This window comes from Panthera tigris, chromosome D1 (assembly GCF_018350195.1).
Source record: "Panthera tigris isolate Pti1 chromosome D1, P.tigris_Pti1_mat1.1, whole genome shotgun sequence".
NCBI lineage: Eukaryota > Metazoa > Chordata > Mammalia > Carnivora > Felidae > Panthera > Panthera tigris.
In genome coordinates, this window is record NC_056669.1 from 23,087,352 (window position 1) to 23,113,018 (window position 25,667).

At 42.1% G+C, this 25,667-nt stretch overlaps 2 protein-coding genes across 3 annotated transcripts in view; one reads left to right on the forward strand and one right to left on the reverse strand.

The window, feature by feature from the left end:
• The window catches only part of FAM118B (family with sequence similarity 118 member B), a 48,169-nt gene extending 28,859 nt beyond the window's left edge, over window positions 1-19,310 (forward strand). Inside the window, exons 4-8 of one of the 2 annotated variants that reach the window (XM_007082708.3) lie at window positions 7,984-8,211; window positions 10,342-10,470; window positions 11,771-12,056; window positions 18,453-18,512; window positions 18,780-19,310. In XM_007082708.3, the coding sequence (XP_007082770.1) occupies window positions 7,984-8,211; window positions 10,342-10,470; window positions 11,771-12,056; window positions 18,453-18,512; window positions 18,780-18,793 (717 nt within the window). In that variant the 3' untranslated portion in view covers window positions 18,794-19,310. The remainder of the gene's footprint in view (window positions 1-7,983; window positions 8,212-10,341; window positions 10,471-11,770; window positions 12,057-18,452; window positions 18,513-18,779) is intronic. The other variant, XM_007082710.3, reaches the window with a different exon arrangement.
• Window positions 19,311-19,572: 262 nt separating this feature from the next.
• SRPRA (SRP receptor subunit alpha) lies at window positions 19,573-25,562 on the reverse strand. Its single transcript, XM_007082707.3, has 14 exons — window positions 25,319-25,562; window positions 24,592-24,675; window positions 24,158-24,321; window positions 23,814-23,977; window positions 23,412-23,571; window positions 23,124-23,277; window positions 22,808-22,899; window positions 22,584-22,702; window positions 22,366-22,452; window positions 21,908-22,080; window positions 21,608-21,821; window positions 21,028-21,191; window positions 20,842-20,940; window positions 19,573-20,675 (listed from the first exon to the last, which is right to left on the reverse strand). The coding sequence occupies exons 1-14, from the start codon at window positions 25,433-25,435 to the stop codon at window positions 20,547-20,549; spliced, it is 1,920 nt and encodes a 639-aa protein (XP_007082769.2). The 5' UTR covers window positions 25,436-25,562; the 3' UTR covers window positions 19,573-20,546.
• Between the last annotated feature and the right edge of the window lie 105 nt (window positions 25,563-25,667).

Sequence of the window (25,667 nt, forward strand, 5' to 3'; positions counted from 1 at the left end):
ATAAACTGTTACTAATCTAGAATAATGTAAATAAATAATAGGCTTTTAAAGGGCTCATGTGACCTCTGTCCGGTACCATATACAGAAATGAACTCAAAATGGATTAAAGACCTAAATATGGAGCTAAAACTATAAAACTCTAGAAGAAAACAGATTTAAAACTTAATGACTTTGAATCTGGCAGCAGTGTTTTAAACATGACACCAAAAAAGCACAAGTAACAAAAGATAGATAACACTGCACTTTACCAAACATAAAATCTGTTAGGCTCAACGACCACTATCTATAAGAAAGTGAAAAGAAAGCCCCCCCAGAATGGGAGAAAATATTAGCAACTCCTGTATCTTCTAAAGGTGTAGTATCCAGAATATATAAAAAAGTATTATAACTTAACAATAAAAAGGCAAATAATTCAATTTTTAAATGGCAGAGGACTTGAATAGACGTTGCTCCAAGGGAAACGGCCAATGAGCACACGAAGAGAGGCTCCACATCAGACGTCATTAGCAGAGTGCAAATCAGAACCACCTGAGGTGCTACTTCACTTGGGCCAGGACGGCCAGAGTCAGACGGTCAGATAATTAAGTGTTGGCAAGGATGTGGAGAAATTGAAATCCTCATGCACTGCTGGGCTTGTGAAATGGTGCGAACAATGTGGAACACGGTCTGGCAGTTCCTCAAACAGTTAAATATAGAGCTACCATCTGACCCAACAGTTCCACTTCTGGATACACCCAAGAGAAATGAAAACATGTTCAGACAAAAACGTACAAGCAAACATTGATAGCATTATTCGTAATAGCCAAAAGGTGGAAGTAATCCAGAGGTCTGTCAGCTGTCAAATGAATAATCAAAATGTGGCATATTCATACAATGGAATACTACTTGCCAATAAAAGGAAATTCAGTACTGATACATGCTGCAGCATGAATGACCTTAGCATAATGTATGCTAAGTAGGAGCCATTTACAAAAGACCCCATACTAGATGATTCCATTCATACAGAATGTCCAGAATAGGGAAACCTGTTAGAAAAAGTATAGTAGTACTTGTTGAGGGCTGGAGCATGGATGGAGGGCAGCTGGGTGATATTTAAAGGTACCTGGTTTCTTTTTGATATGATGAAATGTCCTAACATTGACTGTGGTGACAGTTGCGATATTTGTGAATCTAAAAATTATCATTGAATTTACACTTCAAATAAGTGAACTGTATGTCATGAAAATTGCATCTCAGCACAGCTGTAGAAATAAAGGTAAAAGGATAGAAAACAGGTATGATTCAAACACTGATCAATAGAAAGTGAGAGTGGCTATATCAATATCTGATAAAGTACACTTGAGAACAGGGAGGAAAGAAAACATAATTTCTTAATGTCTAAAAAATAATCCAAAATACTGTCATATAAAGAGTCAATTAAAGAGTATATAGCCAGAAAATACAAGGGAAAATGTTATTGGAAATGTGTCAGCTAATTAATTTAAAAAATGTTATCTTTCTGGGGGAGAAAAAAAAAGAAGGAAAGAGAACTCATGAGGAAAAAGAGTACTGTGTCCGACTAGGATGATTGGTCTGTGGATGAAGAAGTTCTGTTTCCAGCTAGGATGTAATGTTGTCATGCCCTCTATTGTCTTGGCCATAGCCTTCTCTAATCCATCACCATGGTCTCCTGAGAACAGAAAACATGATTTTGCTAGCTGGATGAGTTATGATTGAAAGTAATGAGATTTAAAGTCAGTGTCATTAAGTGTATACCTACCAAATGTACCAGACTGGGGCCACTAATTATCTTTGGATGAAGATTTATTATTAGCCTGAAAGCGTAGTTGTGGGTTAGTGTCAGTTGCATTAGAGGAGCAATTATCAAACCTTCTGGTCTCAAGACTTCCTTTATATGCCTAAAAATTTTTGAGAATCTCAAACAACTTTTGTTCTTGTGAAGTATATCTGTCAATATTCACTGTATTAAAAATTGAGAAATGTTTAGGGGCACCTGGGTGGCTCAGTCGATTAAGCATCTGACTTCAGCTCGGGTCATGATCTCACCGTTCGTGGGTTCGGGTCCCGCATCGGGCTCTGTGCTGACAGCTCAAGGCCTAGAGCCTGTTTGGGATTCTGTGTCTCCCTCTCTGTCTGCCCCACACTCACTCATGCTCTCTCTCTGTCTCTCAAAAATAAACGGTAAAAAAAAAAATTGAGAAATGTTTAAAAATAGCAATAAACCAGGGCGCCTGGGTGGTCAGTTGGTTAAGCATCTAACTCTTGATTTTGGCTCAAGTTATAATGTCACAGTCCTGGGATTGAGCCCCACGTCGGGCTCTGTGCTGACAGTAAGGAGCCTAATTGGGATTCTCTCTCTCCCACTCTGTGTACTCTCCTTTGCTCAAGCTCTCTTTCAAAATAACAAAGTTTAAAAAAAAGTGACAATAAACCTATTACATGTTAACATAACTAACATGTTTGTGAAAAATATATTTTCCAAAACAAAAATAAATTAGTGAAAAGAATAGTATTGTTTCACACTTCTACAAATCTCTTTAAGGTCTGGCTTAATCAAAAACAGTTGGAGTCTCATATCTGTGTTCTATAGTGTGTGTTGTTTTGGTGTAAGTATGTGGAAAAAATCAGGTCTCACAGATACGTAGTTGAAAAAGAAAGTATTTTAATAGTCTTTTTAGATAATTATAGATATTTATTGTTGATACTACACTAAAAACTAGGTAAGTAGTGGCTTCCTTCCTTAAGATTAATAGCAATAGGGAATCTGAAGTCAAATCCATATTAATAGGAATATGGAATCTGAACTTCTCCTATTTTGTTGCATTAAAATCCGCAATCCATCTTGCATTTATTTATTTTTTTTTAATTGTTTATTTTTGGGAGAGAGAGAACGAATGTGAGCAGGGGAAGGGCAGAGAAAGAGGTCGACAGAAGATCCAAAGTGGGTTCTGCGCTGACAGCAAAGAGTCCAGATGCAGGGCTCAAACCCGTGACCGCGAGATCATGACCTGAGCCGAAGTCAGACACTCAACCGACTGAGCCACCCAGGTGCCCCGCCATCTTGCATTTAGGATGAACCTTTCCCCCATCTTTCACCCTTTTGCAATATCGTGCATTTGTCATTTGGAAAATATTGGTTCGCTGAGTTATATATATCTTCTAGATACTGACACATTTCACTACAGCGGCAACAAAATTGCATCCATTAATGACACCACCCATCCCTCACAGAGGTATCTGGAAGCAGTCAAGCTCATGGTGGCAGAATAAGGTTTTCTAAAATTCTGGTTTTTGCTTGAAAGCTCAACTTTTGTCATTGGCAGCCATGACAGCAATGCTCCGTTGTTTTCCTCGAAACGGCAGGCTCACTTTATTTTTGCAACATTGCCTGAGAAAACCCAAATCTGAATAACTGTAGTGTGTCTGTCATTCATTCAAGTAAAAATAACGTTTGATGAGAACAGGTGGCCAGTTGAGTTTACAGCTCGACCACACAAGTGTTTTGCCTGGAGACAGCCATCATACTTCAGTCTGCAGCACCTGTGCTCTGTGCAGAGCTCCTGTTTCTTCACACAGACTTTTAAGCAGACGTGCTCAAGGAGCAAGGTTTAATACAGTTAGTAATTTTTACTGTTTCGTTAAGGGCATTCTTAAGGGAAACTGAGTTTTTTTTCTTACTGTAGGTCTTTGGTAGTGAAGAATACAGTGATCACTGGCACAGCTTGGTTCCACTGTCTGGATTCACACTAAGGCACCAACAGTTTTACCCACCATTGCTTTTGTACCATCAGTGCAAATATCAGCACAGTTTAAAAGACAAAAATCACCTTAATATTGTTATGAAAATAATTTTACTTTTCAGACTCATTAAAGGATATTAGAGATACATGGGGTCCATGGGCCACATTTTGAAAACCACTTTAATAGAGGATATGTAAGAAAAAAATAACAGGCAACCCAGAGGCTTTAAGAAAAAGATACACTGGGGCGCCTGGGAAGCTCAGTCGGTTAAGTGTCCGACTTCGACTCAGATCATGATCTCACGGTTCCTGAGTTCAATCCCCACATTGGGCTCTCTGCTGTCAGCACAGAGTCTGCTTTAGAATCCTCTGTTCCCCTCTCTCTGCCCCTCCCTCACTCATGCATGCTTTCTCTCTCAAAATAAATAAATAAACTTAAAGCCAAATTTTAAAAAGACACACACACAAACTTGGAAATTTGAACACTAGGTATTTGATATTAAGGAATTCGTATTACTGCTTTTTTTTTTTAGGTGTGATAGGTGGTATTGCAGTTTTGTTTTATATGTAAAGGGGAGTCCTTATCTTTTAGGGAACTGTTGAAGTATCTGCATGAAATGATGTTTGGGAATCGCTTCAGAAGAAATTCCACGAAGGGGAGAAGGTGGCAGGGTGTGGTAGAGGGCTTAGATGAAATAAGATGGGCCATGTGTGGTAATTGTTGAAACTGGATGATGGGTCTACAGGGGGCATTATGTTCTTTTTACTGTTACATGTTCTGAAAATGTCCTTTTTTTTTTCTTTCTTTCTTTCTTTCTTTCTTTTTTTTTTTAAAAAGAATCTAACAGTAGTAACATGGCAGGGTTAATAGACCTGTCTACTGGGCCAGTTTTTTGTAAGGCGGTGACATTGTGCATTCAATGCAGAGAACTTGGGTTTCAGAATCAGACTTGGCATTTAAATGAACTAGGACCCTGGGAAAATCACTGAACTTCTCAGAATCTATTTTTGCACCTGTAAAAACTGGGCTAATACTGCTTAACTCATGTGAAGAACAAGTGAGATAATATATATGAAGTGTTTGGCACATAGTAAATGTACTATAAATGGTCATAACCTTCGTTGGAAAGAGTCAGGATCTTGTTTCTTACTGTATCTGGTATCAGAAAGATGTGAGTTACAGGGTAAAAGGAAATGAAGTAGCACTGGATTCAATTCACTGTTTTAAATGAATGAGAACATGTCCTTAAAATTGTGTGGGAGTTTGGCATTTCCTTTGGACCATGGAACCTCCTTGTTTGTTTTCATTCCTTTGTCTTTGCTTAGACTGCTGGTGGGAAACTTAGTTCTAGGGTCACATGCTTTCAGGGAGAGAAGTGTTCGTTTTAAAGTCTGAGGAAATCAGTACAGCTGCAGAAGTCTCTCTCGTTCCTCTCAGTGTTGATATGCAAGATGTGATAATTTAAAGGAATAGAACTAAGAGATAGCTGAAATAAATGACCTATAACATTTATTCCCAGGCTTTGACCTTTTGTATTTCTTTCCTTAGAAGCAAGGAACTATTCCATACCCATGATTACCTACCTGATTGTATACTCAGGTGTTTTTATCTGTGTGCGTAATGATTAACTGGCTCTAGAATATACTATCATATGACTTTGTATGAATCAGAGTACAAAATGAAGATACAAAGCACAATAAGGAAGTTTTTAAAATCACTATAGTTTTTATTTCATTTGAAACTTAATTTTGCTTTTTTGAGTAGGTATTATGCACATTGCAGAAATCAAAATGATGTAAAAAGGTTTACATTATGTTGTGACATTTCACTCCCACCATGTCTTTGTCTATCTCCTCTTCCCACATTCACCCCTCCCCCATAGGTCACCACTCTTACTAGCTTTTTGAGCATCCTTCCAGTGTTCCTCTTTGTAATACAAGCAAATATTCTTACCTCACTACCTCCTCCATCCCCCATGTTAACAGGTACATTCTTTTTTAATTTTTTTAATAGATTTGTTTTAAGATTATTTATTTATTTTGAGAGAGAGAGAGCGCGCGCACAGGGGGGCCAGAGAGAGAGAAAGAGAATCCTAAGCAGGCTCTGCGTTGTCAGCACAGAGCCTCATGTGGGGGCTCATACTCACGAACCATGAGATCATGACCTGAGCCGAAGTCGGGTGCTTAACCAACTAAGCCACTCGGGCACCCCAGGTACGTTCTAAAGGTACTGTTCTGCACCTTGTTTGTTTTACTTAACAGTATATCCTGGAGATCTTTCCATACCGGCTTCCTTTATATGGGTTCTTGGCCATATCCGTCTCCTACATGTGGATACTTCGCTTGTTTCCAGTTTTTTACTACTACAGATAACAGAGCAGTGATAATCTTGTATATGTCATTTCATTTGTTTGAAGTATATCTGTGGGATATATTCCCCGAAATAGAACTGCAAGACTGTAGGGTAATTGGGTTGTAATTTTGGTAGATATTACAGGGGCATCATATTTTTGGTAAGTGTGATTATAGGTTCTTCACAGTTTCTGATCAGATCGTTCATTCTGATAAAGTGTTAGAGTCCCCAATTGGTTGTCTGTGGGTTGCTAGTATGTGATGTAATTATTAATGCCATTATGTAATGAAAATGGACAAGTTGAAAAACATGACCCACATTCTTAGCCACATAAATATGGTCTATAGCATCTAGTTAGCCCTAGAAGAGGATCTTTGAGCACGCTGATGAATGAGAAGCCTGTCTAGTGGTAGATACAGCATGGAATAGTGATTGATAGACAAGATAAACTTCAAGATGTCTCACCATCAAATACAGAAGTACTGTTTCACCCCTGTGCTCCAGTTTTTCTACAGTTTAAATATTTACCATTTTTTGGTAGGTATAATTTTTAAAGAATGGATAGTTTTTAAAAATACCTGGAAAAATTAGGAAAAGAATTTGGCACGTGAAAGTGTATTTTACGAATCTGCTTATGTGGTTCCATGGAAACGGATTTTTCTCTGAGCATTGTGCTATTAGAAAGATACACAAAGGAAACCAGGAAGGTAGGGGGACTACTTTGAGGAAAAGCAGAAGGAGCTCATTATCTACCTGTCTAGCTGCTAATGGCAATTGCTTGGAGTTTGAATGGGAAATATTGGCGCCTGTATGAACTAATTCTTGCTCTGATATTATCTACTGAAATAGTATTGCAGGAACAAGATAGGGATCAGGCATTTGTTGTAGCACATTACATAGTTACCTTCCCATTTGAAATTCCTGTGCCCCAGGGCCACTTTGTCTTTCAAGTTATAAAGCCACCTTCCTGGGGCGCCTAGGTGGCTCAGTCGGTTAAGCGTCTGACTTCGGCTCAGGTCATGATCTCACAGTTTGTGGGTTCTAGCCCAACGTCGGGCTCTGTGCTGATAGCTCAGAGCCTGGAGCCTGCTTTGGATTCCGTCTCCCTTTTTCTCTGTCCCTCCCCCACTCGTGTTTTTTGTCTCTCTCTCTCTCTCTCTCTCTCCCTCTCTCTCTCTCTCTCTCTTTCTCTCTCTCAAAAATAATAAACATTAAAAAAAAGTTTTTTTAATGAAAAAATAATAAAAATTACAAAAAATAAAGCCACTTCCTACCTGAGGTTTGTATTATAGTTCCTCATTAGTTCTTGACATTTACATACGTTTAGAATGAACCTGGGAAAGCACTTATTCAGATAAACCATATGTAAAGAAGTAGGATGTCTGTTTTTTTTAACTCATTAGTGTTTGGTATTTTTAATAGTTGCAAAATGCATAATTTTGATAACCTTTGTTATACCCTAAGTATTTTTCCTAGCATATCTGTAAATGAATTCCTAAATTATGCTAGGGAAAAAAAAACAGGCAGAGAGAAAAGTAAGCAGTTTTTCTTAAATCTATAAGCATCTGTAAAAAGCATCCAGGATTAGAAAAAGAGACACTAAACCACATTTTAGAGCTGTCTTTTAATCTATGAAAATGCTTATTTAGAGAACTTCTTTTTTTTGCATATGATGTAATAGTACCAATCACTTATTATGTGCTAGGCATTGTGCTAAGCATTTGGCATGTATCATCCTATTTTTCTTATAACTCTTTGAGGTAGACAGTATTTTATCCTTATTTTAAGTACAGAGTGTTCTCTTCAAAGATTTGCTGTATAATTGTTATTAAAACAAATGACCTACCAAAACACCTAGAATTAATTTTTCTCTTTCAAATCCCTCCCCAGAGAACTAGTAATGTTCGGTCCACATTTTTCAAAGACTGTTTATATGAAGTATTTGATGACTTGGAGTCAAAGATGGAAGATTCTGGAAAACAACTCCTTCAGTCAGTTCTCCACCTGATGGAAAATGGAGCCCTCGTATTAACTACAAATTTTGATAATCTCCTGGAACTGTATGCAGCTGATCAGGGAAAACAACTCGAATCCCTTGACCTTACTGATGAGAAAAAGGTAAAAAGTAAAGGATTAGTCTCTTCTTTGGGCTAATGATGGGTTGTGTCTTCAGAAAAACTATTTTCTAGTTGGTATATTATACATTTACTGGTATTTATGTCAAGGTAGAAAGGAAGATTCTTGTCTTTGGTTGGATTTTTATTTTTTTGGTTTTTGAGATAAAATCAACATGAAGTAAAATGCACAGACCTTAAAAGTGTTCAGTTCTGTGAGTTTTGACAGTTTCACCAAATTTCAAAGCAAGGTTACAAAAAGTCATTAGAACTGTAAGATCTCTTTAACATTTGCAAACATCAGGTGAGTGTAATACTGATTTAGATATCTTAGGATATATTCTTCATGACATTATTGGAAATGTATGAAAACTACTTTATGATGTCTGGAGAGCAACTTTCAAGCAAAGTGATAGCTGGGTTAAAGTTAATGTTCAGTGGAAACCTTGAGAGCCTTTTTTTTTTATTATTATTAATATAGTTCATACTGTACCCAAGCCATTTACCATGATATTATGTTGATCTAGGTCAACTAATAAGATGAGGCTTTTTTCTTAGACTGGTCACTTGAGTTTGTAATTTGAACTCTAGCACCAATAGGAGATTCTGTAGATCACCCACATTTACCTAATTGATGAAATACGGTGAAGCCATGAAAGGGAAAATATTTTTATCGCCATAAAAAGATGTCAGAGACATGATCAAAGAAGAAGAAGAAAAAAAAAAAAAAAGAAAAAACCAGGTTGTAAAATGCCACCAGGTTTCATGTGCCCTGCTTTGTATTTTTGTAATTTTCCTTCTACACTTTGTTTTCCAAGGAACCTGTCTCTGTGTCCAACCTAGAGCCCAAATAACTAGAGTTTGGATAGAAAAGTGTTTCACCCACTGGCATTCATTGTCCCAGTACACTGTCTCTGCCAGAGACATTCTGTAGCTACAATACCATTCTTGAGATTTCTTGTGATTTTGCTGACCTTGAAGTCAGGTTTTGAAAGGAAATCAAATGTTAAGGCTAGTATCAGACTTGCTATTTTCTTTGTCATTTTCATCTCGGAACCTCAAGATTTGCTTTGTATTTTTAGTTCACACGAGGGCCATATTGAAGTCTAGTGGTTAAAGCCATTGACTGGTAGTCAGAATGGGGCCTAGTGATATTCAGATTCAGTATCTCTCCGCCTATTTACTATTTTTCCTAACCCATACCTAATTTCTCTAGAATGTTAAGAGAATAAAATTATGCTTTCTCAGGGTCTTGAGTAAATGGAACCATGGCATCCAGGTGGCTATTGTTATCATTGTCCCTAAGTGACTGTTCTTCATTGGTAACCTTTTAGGTAACTCAGGCGAGACCGAAGTGATTCTTGTGTTGCTCATCAGCTGCACAAGAAACCACCCTAAACGCTGGAGCTTCAAACATTTTATTTGCCCATGATAATGTGAATGAGTGATCTGAGCTGGGCTTAGAGGCTCAGTTTGGCAGTCCTGCGGGTTTTACCGGTTACCCACATGGTTGCAGCCATCCGGGGGCTAGACTAAGGCTGGGTGGTGTCAGGTGGCCCTTATTTCCATGTCTGGTGGTACAGGCAGTGGCTGGGCCACACATCTCTAGCGGGCTAGCCAAGGCTGCTTCACATGGTAGCTTGGGTTCCAAAAGCAGCAAAAGAGAAAGGAGACTCACGCCAACATTTTTGAAGTTGCTGCATGCATTGTGTTTGCTAACGCCACGTTGGCTGAAGCAGGCCAGTGGCCAAGCCTGGAGTAAGTGCGAAAAGGGACTACACAGGGCCTGGATACAAGGAGGCTTGATATCTTAGGGATCATTACTGAAACAGTCATCCATAGCTGTCATGTATATCACCAGTGGTAAGAGCCCTATCATTTCTGCAACTGGTGACAAGTAATACCTAATTTTTGATGGCTACTTTCAAAGAGAAATCGCCAGACGTGCTTCTATCAGTCCTAACAGCCACACCCCAAATGGAAACTGAGGCCACATTGGGTTTTGCGTTCTTGCCCTGTGATATAAAGAGTTATGTCAGCAGCCTAATCCATCAAAACAGTCTCTTACCCATGGGGACCTTTAAGCAGGTGCTCAGCCCTGCCGACCTGGTTGAGCTATATTTGTGTTATATAGGTTCTAGAGTGGGCTCAGGAGAAGCGGAAGCTGAGCGTCTTACACATCCATGGAGTCTACACCAATCCTAGTGGCATTGTCTTGCACCCAGCAGGGTATCAGAATGTGCTCAGGAACACTGAAGTTATGGTGAGTAGTGCTGATCTTGCTGGTCTCAAGAAGGCCTTCCTGGGAAACCTCTAAATATACTGTTGGTCTTCATGGGATGACATTTTCCCTATGAGTTAAAACTGGAAGTTCAGACATTCTTTCTGTGCTTCTTAGCTTGTGGTTGTGCAGGCCATCTTCGGAATTTTGGAACGTCTCTTCAGGTATCAAGCCATGGGGTTTTACTTTATTCCTGATTGACAGCCAGCAGATGGCACTCTGTCATTGGCATCATCCTTGCATACAAAGAATACATTATTACCCTTCTTCATCCTTTAGTTTGTTATAGTATTAATAACCCTCTCTCTGCCAAAAACAATTTATGTACCTTTTTGCTGACCAATCACTCCTAGAACATACATTCTAGGAGACGGTGTGTGAACAGGGATGGGCTTATATTGAATTAACACACTTATTCACACTGCTCAGTGCAAAAATTAAAAAAAATTAGGTAGCGTGATAAAAAAGCTTTGTGGAAAAGCTTGTTGCTTTTTGGGGACACAAATTTTAGACTTGTTTATATGTATGTGTGAACACCAGAAACACTCTCTGGCCAGGGATATGTGGGGAAAATTCACTGGCCCCCAACTCTCCAACTCTGAGACTGGTATATACTGGCTGTTTTCAGGGCTGGATGATAGTATCTTTGCATGATGCAGCAAAAGAAAGACCAGGAAAAGCATAAGGGACTCTTTTCCACCTGTACTTTCCCTGACGTTGGTTTTAATTGCATCCATCATTGACATTGAGTGATCCATAAGCAGAATCATTTCTGATGTTTTTATGTGTACGTATATATACATATATGTACATATACACACATATTGATGTTCTAAGTGTCTTAGCTTTTTTTGAGCAAATCTGGTGATGGAGTGATCTTCTCTGGTGATCCATGGTTCAGTTTGTAAAGCAAAAAAAGAAAATATCCAGAAAATGGAAAGAGTAAGATATATTGAAAACTTCTCATTGCTTTATGGCCTCTGGGCACATAGGTCTGACAAATAAACTGTATAGCCATTTGACCAGTGCCAACCCAGTGAAAGCCTGAATAGAGACTAGTAGAATGCTAGGTAAAGATAAAATTTTGGACTAGTCATCAACTTACAGGAATATACAGGATCAGACTCCTTTGTGGAATGAATATACCTTCTTAAATTTTCATTGAGTGATCATCACAGGCTGCTAAATGTAGTAGTTGTGAGCCTGCTGACTTTTTTGTTTTTGACATGCCTTGCGTGTGTCTTCACAGTGTCATTTCATATGTCGTTTCTTTTCCTGCAAGAGAGAGATTCAGAAACTGTATGAGAACAAGTCATTTCTTTTCCTGGGCTGTGGCTGGACTGTGGATGATACCACTTTCCAAGCCCTTTTTCTGGAGGCTGTGAAGCATAAATCTGACTTAGAACATTTCATGCTGGTTCGGAGAGGAGATGTGGATGAGTTCAAGAAGCTTCGAGAAAACATGCTGGACAAAGGAATTAAGGTCATCTCCTATGGAAATGAATATGCTGATCTCCCAGAATATTTCAGGCGACTGACATGTGAGATCTCCACGAGGGGTAGATCAGGTAAGATGTATTTTGACACTGAGAATAACAGCTCCTTTTATGTATTTGTGGTGAGTAAAATCATTACCAACACAAGGACTATAATCCCAACCATATTATGAAGGGAGATCATGGTTAGTCTTTGCGTTAGACTAAGCTGCCATTTGGATATTAGGAAAGTGGACCAAGACATAGTCAAGCAGTTTAATATAGAAGTGGGAAGAATAAAAAAATCAGCCTAATTGTCAGTGAAATGCAATTAAAATTTAGATTGCAGGGCGCCTAGATGGCTCAGTCAGTTAAGCGTCCAACTCTTGGTTTTGGCTCAGGTCATGACCTCATGGTCTCATGAGTTCAGGCCCCACATTCTGGCCCTGTGCTGTGCTGGCAGTGCAAAGCCTGCGTAGGATTCTTACCTTCTCTCTGTCCCTCCCCCAACTCATGCTGTCTCTGTCTCTCTCAAATAAACTTAAAAAAAAAATAGGGGCACCTGGGTGGCTCAGTCCATTAAGCGTCTGCTTTCCTCAGGTGACATGATCTCATGGTTTATGGGTTCGAGCCCCGCATCTGGGCTGTAAGCCCAGAGCCTGGAGCCTGTTTGGGATTCTGTCTGTCCTTCTCTCTCTGCCCCTCCCCCATTCGTGCTCTGCCTCTGTCTCTCTCACAAGTAAACATTAAAAAAAAGTTTTTTAATAAAAAAGTAAAATAATAAAATTTAGATTTCGAAATCAAAAAGAATGATAGATAACTCAGTTTTGGCTACAGCTATGAGGAAAGAAATGTAGTCATATCATGTTGGTGGGAAGGTAAAATTAGTACAGCTTTTCTGAAGGGGAAGTTTTGGAATATTGCTCAAAATTTAAAAACTTTTGACCTAGAAATCCCACTTGATGCAATTTATCTTACATATTTCTCCTAAGGAGATAATTAGACAATTGCACAGTTATACTACATAACTGCATAGAGATAACAGGTGCGGGAATGTAATCAGTTTTGAATATAATGGCCAAAAAAAAAAAAAAAGGAAGCAACCTAAAATATTCCAGTTAATATGGAATTTGCAAATACATCAGCATTTTTTGATGAAACACAAGCCATAAGAGGGAAAATTTTGTTGCCCAAAAAGACATCAGACACCTAACACTGTGCATAAAGAACAGCAGGTTGTAGAATGCCATGGTCCGTCCTATTCATACAGAATTGTAGATGTATTCTATTTTTGTTTGTGTCTGTATTGAGAAATATCTGGAATGATGTTTATTAAATTAACTGTGGTTTCTTTTTGGGGTAGGATATAAGGTGTTTCTTTTTTAGTATTTTTCTGTTAGCATTTCCAACAGTGATAAAGATATGTATTATCTTTACAAATAGAAAAAACACCTAAAATATTATTTGGAAACTGTTATGGTGGTATTAAACATAGAGGTTAGTGGTACCACTCGTTATTTTACCTCCAGCTTTTTTTTTTTTTTTTTTTAAAGTTTATTTATTTTTAGAGGGAGAGAGAGAGAGCGAGTGAGCACGCATGCCCATAGGTGCGGGAGAGGGGCAGAGAGAGAGGGACAGAGATTCCAGGAACCCCTGCCTCCAGGTTCTGACAAAGCTAAATGGGGATAAAAGGTTTGGTTTATTAATGGCTCCAGACAAGCTCCCAGTACCCTACAAAATGCAGAATTTTTTGGTATCAGCTAAATTGGAGAATGCTTTTTAAATTTTTTTTTTTTAACGTTTATTTATTTTTGAGACAGAGACAGAGCATGAACGGGGGAGGGCCAGAGAGAGAGGGAGACACAGAATCGGAAGCAGGCTCCAAGCTCCGAGCCATCAACCCAGAGCCCGACGCGGGGCTCGAACTCACGGACCGCGAGATTGTGACCTGAGCTGAAGTCAGTCGCTTAACCGACTGAGCCACCCAGGCGCCCTGAGAATGCTTTTTAAAACTTTGCTGTTGTGGGGCACCTGGGTGGCTCAGTCTCAGTCAAGTGTCTGACTCTTGATTTCAGCTCAGGTCATGATCTCGGGGTTATGGGATCAAGCTCTGCTTTGGGCTCCTTGCTGAGCCTGGAGCCTGCTGAAGATTCTCTCCTTCTGCCCCTCTTCCCCACTCATGTACACTCTCTCTCTCTAAAATAAAAATCCCACACACAACCCACTTTGCTGTTGTATGTAGTATATATTCTGAAAAGTGTATGTTAATACATATTTTCATTGTCAATCTGAATGCATCTTAGGGGACCTAAGGAAGTACAGGTAATTTAATATAGAGAGAAATTTTCCTAAATCTGATATTCCCTGATTTCTTTTCTGAATCACATTGTTTCAAGTGGAATTCTCCTATAATGAGAAATTCCACAAGCTCTTAGATATCAATGGCTATGCTTTGATGGAACCAGATTTGTAAAAGGCATCACCATAACTGAACACCAAAAACGATATCAACCCTTTTTCCCAAAGACTTTAGAACTGTCTCCCCTCTTTTTTTTTTTCACGTTTACTTATTTTGAGAGAGAGAGAGAGAGAGAGCGGGGATAGGTCAGAGAGATGGTGGGGGGGAAGAATCCCAAGCAGGCTCCACACTGTCAGCACAGAGCCCAATGTGGGGCTTGAACCCACAAACTGTGAGATCATGACCTGAGCTGAAACCAAGAGTCGGATGCTTAACAGACTGAGTCACCCAGGTGCCCCCAGAAAACCTTTTTTTTAATGTTTTTATTTTAATTCCAGTTATATTAGTTTCACATGTACAATATAGCAATTCATCACTTTCATACGTCACCTGGTGCTCACCGCCACACATGCATTCCTTAATCCCTATCATCTGTTTACCCATTCCCTCACCCACCTTTCCTCTGGTAACTCTAAGTTGGCTCTCTGTAGTTAAGAATCTGTTTTGTGATTTGTCTCTCTCTTTTTTTCCTCCTTTGTTCATTTTTTGTTTCTTAAGTTACACAGGTGAGATCCTATGGTATTTGTCCTTTCTCTGACTTCTTTTGCTTAGCATTATACTCTCCAGCTTCATGCATGTCATTGCTAATGGCAAGATTTCATTCTTTTTTATGGCTGAGTACTATTCCAGTACACACACACAACACACACCACACACACACACACACACACACACACACGCACACGCACACACACACCCTCACGTCTTTATCCATTCATCAAGTGATAGACACTTGGGCTGTTTCCATTTCCTGGCTATTGTAAATACTCCTGCTACAAACAGGGGTGCATGTATCCCTTGGAATTAGTGTTTTTATATTCTTTGGGTAAATATCCAATAGTGTGATTGCTGGGTCATAGGGTAGTTCTATTTTTAACTTTTTGAGGACCCTCTATACTGTTTTCCACAGTGTGTGTACCAGTTTGCATTCCTACCACAGTGCACAAGGGTTCTTTTTCTCTACATTCTCGCCAACACCAGTTGTTTCTTATGTTGTTGATTTTAGCCAATATGACCGGTGTGAGGTGATATCTCACTGTAGTTTTGATTTGTTCTTCCCTGATGGTAAGTGATGGTGAACATCTTTTCATGTATCTGTTGGCCATCTATAGGTCTTCTTTGGAGAAATGTCTGTTCATGTCTTCTGCCTGTTTTTTGTTTTAATTTTTTTGTTTGTTTATTTAGTTTTTGAGAGAGAGAAAGACAGAGTGTGAATGGCGGAGGGGCAGAGAGAGAGGGAGACACAGAATTGGAAGCAAGTTCCAGGCTCTGAGCTGTCAGCACAGAGCCCGATGCAGGGCTCGAACTCGCGGACTGTGAGATCATGACCTGAGCTGAAGTCGGATGCTCACCTGACTGAGCCACCCAGGCACCCCTTCTGCCGGTTTTTTAATTGGATTATTGGCGGGGGGAGGGGTGTTGGGGTGTGTTGAGTTTTATAAGTTCTTTATATATTTTGGATACTAACCCTTTATCAGATAGGTTATTTGCAGATATCTTCTGCATTTAGTAGGTTGCCTTTTAGTTTTGCGGATTGTTCCTTTGGCTGTGCAGAAGCTTTTTATTTTGATGTAGTCCCAATATTTTATTTTTGCTTTTGTTTCCCTTGCCTCAGGAGACATATGTAGAAAAAAATTGCTATGACCAATGTCAAAGAGGTTACTGCCTGTGTTCTTTTGTAGGATTTTTTATGGTTTTTAGAAAATCCTTTCAAAAGACAAACCTTTGGGTTTGTCTCTTGTGAAAACAATTTGCTATTCTTTCTTTAGGGATGCATTTTCTGCTGTCCTGCCATGCTTCAGATTCTTCTGTTGTTGGCCCACACTTAGGACTTTTCAGTAGGCTTTTCCACTAAGCATATTGTATTGTCATCAAACAAGAGGTACCTACCCAAGCTCTGCATATTTCTCTTGATCTGCATTTTGAGACCTTCTACCCAGGGATAATGCTAAAATTAAAAGCAATAACAAAATCCCCCTGTTCAGCTGTTCCTGTTAAACAAAATCTTTTCTTGACAAACATCATTAGAAGTGTTGTAGAGTGGCACAAATCCTGTTAGCTACATGGGCTTCCTCCCAAAGGGGCTTTCCCCAAAGTTATCACTCAGTTGGGCATTCTGAACTTTCAAAAATGAAGGATTCTCAGTATGACCCAGGGGACTTTATTCGAGTGGTCAGCTTGAGTTTGTGATTTGAAATCGAGCAGAGTAGTTTTAGGTTAAAAACATTATTTCATTTTGAGACCAGTCAAGCTTATCTTCCATGCTTGGTTATGATTTGCATTTTTATAGATACATCCTAATAAGAGGTCTTTTGCTGTTAACACTGAAATTTGCTATGTTCTTGGCATTGTGCTGTGTACTTGATTTTGCATAGTGAAAGTTACTTGAATTCAAATGATTCTGTAGGACCTAGTACATTTATTTCAGAAAAATCAAGTAATGGGGAAGGAAAAAATAATTCTTTTATAATTCATTATTGTAATACAAGCAGTTATTTTGGTATATTTCCAATTAACAATTTTCCCTGTGGATTTTTTCATAGCTGTAAACGAAGCATAGTCTTAGTACACTTTTTTTTCAGTGGTACATCTCATACATTTTCCCACATGGCTAGTTTTCATAACCACTATTTTTAATGACTCTGTTATACTCCCGTGTGGATGTTAGTTTACCTAATTTTTCCCTTGTGTTAGCCATCTTCTACTTTTTTCTAGTTTTTTTTTCTATTGTAAGTACTGTAGTGGTGAATTATATGTTCATCCTTGCAAGTTTTCCTTTTGCCAGTAATTTCCTTAGGATGGGTTCTCAGTATAATTACTAGTCAAAGGGAATGAGAATTTTAGTGGTCGATAACTGTTGCTAAATTTTTTTTTTTTTTTTTTAACATAAGTAGGGGAGAGGGGTTTGGGGCGGGGGGGAGAGACTCTTAAGCAGGCTCCACGCTCAGCATGGAGCCCGACACGGGGCTCAAACCCACAACCCTGGGATCATGACCTGAGCTGATATCAAGAGTTGGACGCTCAACTGAGCACCCAGGCATCCCTCTAAAGTTCTTTTTAAGATGGGGGAATATCAATACTAATTTGTATGTATGAGTGCTTTTATTTATTTATACTCTAAACGGTCATAATTCTGACTAGGGTTTTCTTCCATGTGTTCAAACTTTTTTCCTGCGCTATTATCTATCTCAGGGCTGTCCAATAGAATTTTCTGCAGTGATAGAAATATTCTGTTATCTTCCCTGTCCAGTATTGTAACCACATGCCACATGTGGCTGTTGAGCATTTGAAATGTGGTTAGTGTGACTAAGGAACAGAATTTCTAACATAAAAGTGTATAGCCACGTGTGGCCAACAGCACCTTACTGGACAGCTCAGATTTAACCCATTTTGTGTTGTCAGAGCGTCTGATCCTTTTCACTCTTCTACTTGGTTGAGTTTGCTCACTTGCATGCTGCTCCCCATCTCCATCCCTGGATTTTTACCTAAACTTGGCCTTTTTGAGGAGTTAGGGACAACATGCACACTTTGCCCATTTAATGTTTTCTTTACAGACAGTGTTAGTGCAGACTTACTGCTTCCATTATTTGATATAGTCTGAAGACTAATCCAGTTCATTCTCTCCACCTCCTTTATCTTCCTCTGTGATACGGTCATTACTAAATAATGCTATTCTTGTTAGACCATATGGTTTTATTCCCCATTAGTTGCTTGGTTTTCTTTCTACTATTAAGAGTTGGGGTTCTGGGTGGCTCAGTTGCTTGAGCATCTCTTGATTTAGGCTCGGGTCATGATCCCAGGGTCATGGAATTGAGCCCCACGTTGGGCTCCACACAGCATGGAGCCTGCTTGGGATTCTCTCCCTCCGTTTGCCCCGTCTCCCATTCACATGCTCTCTAAAATAAAAAAAAAAAATTTTTAAAGTTTTGGCTTCCCAGTTTGATGCTGATTCTGATGTGCATTCTGTTTAGCAGGGATGGTGAGAGAAGGTCAGCTCAATGGCTCGTCCACAGCACACAGTGAAATAAGAGGTATACTATTTCCTGGTCTGTTTGTCAGTTTTCTTGGCAGAAAATGTTTTCCTGGGGTTTGGTTAAGACCTTAGAGAATGACTTATCTCTCTCTCCTACCTGTTAAGGAGTCTGTATTTTCCTATCGAGTCTATCACAAGATTCCTAGTATCTGTGATGTCGTGTCTTCTGACGGGTTAAACTGGACTTAAATATTTATCTGCAGCTTTAGATGTACACATCAGTTTTGTGAGACTTCATTTTATTCTCTTTTCTTTCTTTCCACAGACTGTAGAACATGAGAGGGCTAGAGAGATCATCACCATTAGACCAAACCGTCAGGCCTGACTGTGGAGAGTATTTAACAAGTAAACTTACAAGAACCCAACACAGCTCTGTGGAAGTACCAAAACCCAGCGGTTGAAGGTTGGGGGGGGAGAGTTGGGGGTAGGGGGTGTTCCAGCTCAATCCTTCATGCCCACTGGTTCTTGATCTTCTGCGTCCTATTCCAGTTCAAGAATCCCCAAGTGACAGTGGGACCCAATGCAGCTCCCCCACCCCTGGGTGGACATGCCTGTGTCCACACAGCAGATCAGTGCAACACCTCCACTGACTGTGGCTACAGCCCTGCATGAAGGACTTGGGATCTGGATGCCGTGGGACCGCCATGGCCCTTGTTGCAGTTTTGTACTCTATACTTGGTTTTTCAATTAAGCTCAATGGCTTTTTTAAAACATGACTCGAAGCTCTAGTTTTCTAGACCTTTTACAGTGTACAGTATTTTACATAACTGAGCTGTATTAAAAGCTTGTTCATTTACTTCCCAGGGCCCTGGCTCTACTTTTAGAGTCCCTTTAGAAAACAAACCTGCAGAGGCATTAGAGGAGCCTAGTTTTTGTCCCTTAATTTAAAAGTGCTCTCCTTTCACATTGAGGTGGGTGATCTTGTTCTCTGGACAACCATTCGTTACCAATTCTTGTTTTATTTCCCTTCGTACCACAAGGCCCAGAACCGTAGTTAGCGTGATGTGAGATCTTAGCTTTAAATCCTGTGTAAAAGAATTCCGAGACATAAAAGGCAATTTATTTATGAAATTTATTTTCTTATATAAATTATGTATTTCTCTGGGCAGACAGCCTTCACCTTATTGCACTAATAGCACATCTGTAATACCAAGCTACAGGACAAGTCTTAACAAGAGGTTTGTATTCTTCAATGTAGCACTTGTCTACCAGGCACTGTAGAGAGAAAGAAGAGGAAAAGGCAGGATCCGCTCAAGTGGAGAGTGGGGTGGGGGAGAGGGGCAACTCGTCTACCCTTCTGACAGTTGGTTTTCTCCCAGGAAAGGGAACATGCAAAGCTTACATCTGGAGTTTGGGAGCGGGTAAGAGTTGGAAGGCTGAGAAGCCCAGTGCAGCACTGCAGCTCAGCTCCCTTTGATTTTGAGAAGCAGGAACTCCTTTCGTTCATTTGTAACAACTCACTCTGGCCTCTGCTGATGCTTTGAGGAAACAATGGGGATGGGGTCATCATCAGAATTAGCAGCAATTAAGAACAGGCCATACTCTGCCACAGTGTGGTGGGTATCATCTTGGCCCCCAGGGACCTGAAAGCTATGTATCCAAGGGAGAACCCAGAGTTGGCTCTGGAAGTCTCTTAACCTATTCGAGCTGGGACTTCAGACTGCTCGTTGTGCTCAGACATCCCTGTGACCGTACAAATTAGCAAAGCTCTGATGTTGGATCTGCCGACCGCTGGCCAGAGCTATAGTGAGGCTGAGTGTGTAGGCAGAGTGAAGGGAATGCCTGGGGGGTGGGGGTGGGGGGCTGTCAGGGAAGGGGGTGATGGGCAGTGACTGTAACACGATTAGGCCCTCCTTGCAGGTGGAGGCTGGGCTGCCAGGGAGTGGGGCAGGGGAGCTGCAGCCCCTGGAGCTCCCCTCACCCTGCCTCTGTACTACACTGAAGAGAAGTCGCTCACATACTCTAAAGCACATTCTTGATGCAGGGGGCGCTTTGGGGGGAAGCAGTGATTTGGTTTTAGGCAAGAGCCACATTAAGCCTTCATGAGGGCAGCCACCACAGCCTTAGCGTTGAGACTGCGTAGGTCACAGTAGGTCTGGCCAGTGCCCACAAAGACGATGGGTTTGCTTGTGATGTAGGTCATAGAAATAGCAGCTCCCACCTGAAGTGGAGAAAGGGGATACCCAATCAACTCAAGGCCGCTTCTTTTTACCCCCTCAGTAACAGGAATCTTCGGAGCCAACAACATACCCTTATAGCATCAGCTCCCTTGTAAAGGCTGCCCTTCCTGCCCCCATCTCACTCTATTCTGTATCATCCATATTTACCTTGTCATCAATGGTATCAAATTTGGTAAGGACGATGCCATCAATGAGCCGAGGTGTTTGAGCCATAGAATGGTCAGCCAAGGCTCTGTTGAATTTGACCTGTAAGGGAGAAACATGATAGAACTGTAAGAAGCACCCAACTGTCCAAAGATAAGGCTGGGAAAAGAACTAGGCCCTAGCCCTCACCAGCTGGTCCACGGCCTCATTGCCTACTAAGGCCTCCCCCACAAACAGCACCAAGTCGGGTGTGTTGACAGTAATGAGCTTAGCCAGGGCAGTCATCAGAGGGGCATTGTCTTGCATGCGGCCAGCTGTGTCCACCAGCACCACATCAAAGCCTTGGTTACGTGCTAAAGAGAAAAAAGTGGTCAACTCAAAACATCTGGAATATCCTGTTCATTCCCAGCTTTCTCTCAAGAAGTCATAACCTGGCTATATTAAAAGCCTATGTGTTTACTTTCTTGGGCTCTGGATCTGGCTATAAGGTTATGTGAGCAAAAAACTATTCTGTGCTTGGCAATCAAGAACACTCAGGAAAAGATGGCAACAGGATAGAGGAGAGCAAACAGGTTTCTTTGGTGGGAATGTATTTTGCCTGCAGCTAGTACTCCTGTTACCCAAGGCAGAGCACTGCAAGTTCCCAATCCTGACTTGTTACAGAGCAGTAAGTTGGTAGGAGGGTAACCCTGACCTTCTGCCAATCCCAAGGAAACCCAAGGAGGAACGGGGCCCACACAAGCTCCCCCACGCTTTCTCTGCGCCATACCAAAGGCAATCGCTTCCATGGCGATTCCAGCAGCGTCCTTGCCGTAGCCCTTTTCAAACAACTGCACCATAGTGCGGCCACCGTGATTCTCTGGGGGGTGTAGGGCACTCAAACGCCGGGTGTGTGTACGCAGCTGCTCCACAGCCCCGGCACGAAATGTGTCACAGGCCGCAATGAGGACACTGAAGCCATTCTCTAACAGCCAGAAAGAAATCTGTGGAAAAAAAGCAAAGAAACCAGTCATCTAGAACGAGAATTGCTAAGACATGGAGAGTGAAGAAAATGGGGAGCTGTACTGACCTTGGCAAGATTAGTAGACTTCCCCACTCCATTAACACCGCAGAAGGTGACAACGTAAGGGCGCTGATGACGCTGGGCATCCATGATATCCCGCAGCATGTCAACACGACGCTGTGGCTGCAGAATCTGTACCAGGGACTCCTGTAGGGCTTGCTTTACTGTGGAAGTCACCGCTAAAAAGGGAGGTGGATCCATGAAACCCAAGGAACGTACTCAAAGAACACCCAACACCTAAGGGAGCTGGGACCTTGTCCCAGGAATCCACACCATAAGTGATCGTGTTCCAAGCACTTAAACTCATTTAGTTGATAACTCTTAAAGTCTAAGTTCTGTAATAGACGTTTAGAGGTGAAGGAGTTTGCCAGAAGCCATACATCTAGCAAGAATGGAGAACAATGCTCTTCACCTCCTAGTAAGTGTAATCCCTTGAGCACTTTCTGGTTTAGGGAGATACTTACTGCTGAATGTCCCCATCACCTTCCCTTCCAACTTGTTGGCCACAGATTCACAGAGCTGGACTGCAATGTCTGCTGCCACATTCTTAGCTGGAGAGACAGGAACAGGTGTGAGTGCCACGTCCACAGTAAACAACCCGTGGTACAGCTGAGAGTTCTAGGTGGTTCTACTCTCCATCATCTCTGTCCCGTACACGAGTCCACCTGTTCTCAGAACTTACCAATGAGGTGATCACGCATCTTGTCCAGCACAGATTCCATGTCTGCACGACTCAAGCTCTTGGACCCCACAAGGCCCTTCAGCATCCCAAACATGCCACCCAGAGTTCCCTTGGTAGCACTGCAGGCACAGGAAATTATGGATACGTATAAAGCCAGCGGGCAGGAATGAAGTTTCATCTGTTCTGGAGCCATACCTCCCACTCAAGACCTGAAATTCCCCTACCTAGGTTTGGTGGAGTTTTGAGTGGCCCCCTCATCCTCTGAGCTGCTGCAGTCCAGATCCTGAAGCTGCCCCCCAGGCCCAGTACCTCGAATCTGGAGGGTACAGGGAAAGGAGTAAGAGGGGATCAGGAACTCTTGAGAGCTGAAGGGGAAGAAGCCCAGGATTTACCCTGTCCTCATTCCATCTCTGATTTGGAAAACTCCAAATGTAACCCATCCCTTCATTCAAAGCAACCAAAGGTACTACCCTCCTACTCTCTACCTCCTCCCCATTTGCTTACTAATGGTAACTCTCACTGGCCCCTATTGCCTCTTACCAAGTTGATATCCTCAGGTGGGGCAACCTCAGGGGCTCCGTTGGTGGTGGGGGTGCTATAATCCAAGACTTCCTTGTTTGCACAGCCACCCAGAGCCCACACCCGGGGTGCTTTTTTGCCCTTCTCCTTTGGAGCATCTGATTTCATGGACTTGCTGTAAAGGGTTACAGCACAAAGGGTTACAGTGAAGTAGGAAAGGAAACATCCACTCAAGAACCAGGGATAAGCGCTCCCTTGCCCCCACTGTGCCTAGATAACAACATTTGTGGTGAAAGTTAGAATGCTCACCTGGACTTCTCCATACCTCTCCCATGCTTCTGAATGAATTCCTCTCGCTTCCTACGTATCAGCTCTTCTTTGGAAAGTTCTACCCCATTCTCAGGCCCCATCAGGAGACCTGACTTTTCAGCAGGGACAGCTTTGCTGGTAACCAAAGGGCCATCAGAACCTGTTAGGAGAAAACTCACTGGAGAAAAACAACCAAATTCCTACAATGGGAAATAAAGTCTTCCAAATCCTTAAGAGGAAACTAGGGGCAAACACCTTGCAAATCACAAGGACGGGATGATTAGGTGACGGGCATCTGAGCAAGGGAGGTAAGCAACGACCAAGGGAAAGATGAAACAATTTCAGTCCATACTATCACATTAACTTTTCATGCCCTGCTATGTCCAAGGAGCTCAAACTCACTCTCCTTCTTGGCCCCCTTGTTTTTTTTGCTGTTCTTTGCTTTTTCTTTGGGTTTTTCACCCCGTGTCTCAATCATGGACCTCACAGGTTTCTTGGCCTTTTCAGAATCTTCAAATTTCTTCATGGTTGTGGGAGCACGGATCTTACTGCTCTCCTCTGCTTCACTAGAAAGAAGAGAATGATCGAAGTCCAGAGAAAGGACCCTCACACCAAGAGGCCAGTTACAACTGGGCAGCAAATTCCGTGTGTTTTGATAAACAATTTACTCCCCTGGAACCGCCCTCAGGAAGGAAGGGAGCTTATCAGGTCATGGAAATCAATTGTGCAGAGGGGAGGCCTCTCACCGAAGGAGCCGCAGGAAGTCATTTTGGAAATCAAAAGTGCCATTCAACAGACTTAAAGCACTTTGCTGTTGGATCTCTGTACGGTACTTGTCCCGAAACAGCCGGTGCACATCATCTATCAATTTGTCTACATACGTCAGCGTTAGGATCTTCTGAAAACCAACCTGTTCAGGGAGAGAAACAGAGCCAACAGATCTGCTTACAAGCCAACTCACTCCAGGCCTCCAGAGACTGGCTCAGCAGCCTGGCACGTTTCCCTGACCTGAGGGGCAGCCAAGGTCTCTGCCTGGGCTCAGGAGCGTCTTCCCTTTCCCTCTCCACTGTCTGTCTTCTCAGTTACTTCACTGTATACACTGGGCTCAATTAATGAGGGTTCTCTTAATCAGGATTAAATAAAAGTGTAATCATTATCCTTCTAAAATAGCCCCACTTACCACAAACACCAGCTCAAACTGGTTGTCCAATTTGTACTTGAGTGTGAGTGCCTCATGGGTGAAGGAGTTGTTACCTCCCCTTTCCTGGAAGAAAGAAAAATGGAGTTCAGACTACCCAGAAAGACTTGAGCCCCTCAAGGATTACCTATGGGAAAGAACCAGACACTTCCCTCAAAGTCAAACCTGTCGTCCCCAGGACAAGAGGATGCTGGGGCACTGCTCTCTAGCAGCATCCCATCAGGGAGAAAAGGAGGTGCCAAGTTGGGGGGAGGGGGACGGTTAAGGGGAAAAGAGGTTAGAGGGAAGGAAAGACACGTGGGAGCCAGAAGAGACATAATCACACTATGTCTTATTTACTAGCAATCAGATTTACTAGCAGCTGTACGCTATTTACAGCTTTTTAAAAGCGTTTTTCCATTATCTCGCCCAGCACCCAGCCTTCGACACAACAGAAAAATAAGCTGCTAGGGGGTCAATGGAGGGAACTATGGGAAATCTCAAGAGACGCCGGGATTCGGCTAGAGTCCCAGAGACGGAGGGGGAGGGGGCGTCACAAAGTTGCTAGAGGTCCCAGGGGAGCGGGAAAGAGAAGCGGAATACTGGCAATGAGTGAGTGGCCAGTTTGGGGTAGGCGGAGAAGGTGGGAGGGGAGCGTGGGATCAGTTGAAGGGGCTGTGGACCAGTTCAGGGGGTCGAGCCTGTAGTTCTGATCCCGAGGGGGCGATACCTGCAGCAGCACAGAACGAATCAACGCATTAACGGGCCCGGTGCATGAGTCGCTCACGCCCTGGAAGCACCAGAGCACAAGCCCGCCTTTGGAGAAAATGGTGAAGAAGTCGAGCATGGCGGCAGCGGGAAAGGAGCCGGGGCCGGCGCCGGGAACTCAGGCCGCGATCGCCGCCGCTTCCTGCTGCGCCAAGCTCGGGACACGTCACACCAGCGGTCCCGGAAACCGGCTCAGCCGCACTTCCGCTCCGAGCTGCTGTGTTCTTTCTCCGCCTCTGCCCGAGGGCGCGCAACACTGACGCAGGCGCCAGGCTCGCCAATGGCGGGCGGGGGCGGACCTGGGCGGGGCT

What these genes read in the sequence shown, in the direction of transcription:
- SRPRA (XM_007082707.3), bottom strand. Translation starts at nt 25,435, where the DNA reads ATGCTCGACTTCTTCACCATTTTCTCCAAAGGCGGGCTTGTGCTCTGG. An exon ending in GGTGATGGGGACATTCAGCA is followed by an intron (nt 22,081 to 22,365) that starts GTAAGTATCTCC and finishes CTCCCTTTTTAG; the next exon opens with CGGTGACTTCCACAGTAAAG. An exon ending in TTGATACCATTGATGACAAG is followed by an intron (nt 20,676 to 20,841) that starts GTAAATATGGAT and finishes TCTCCACTTCAG; the next exon opens with GTGGGAGCTGCTATTTCTAT.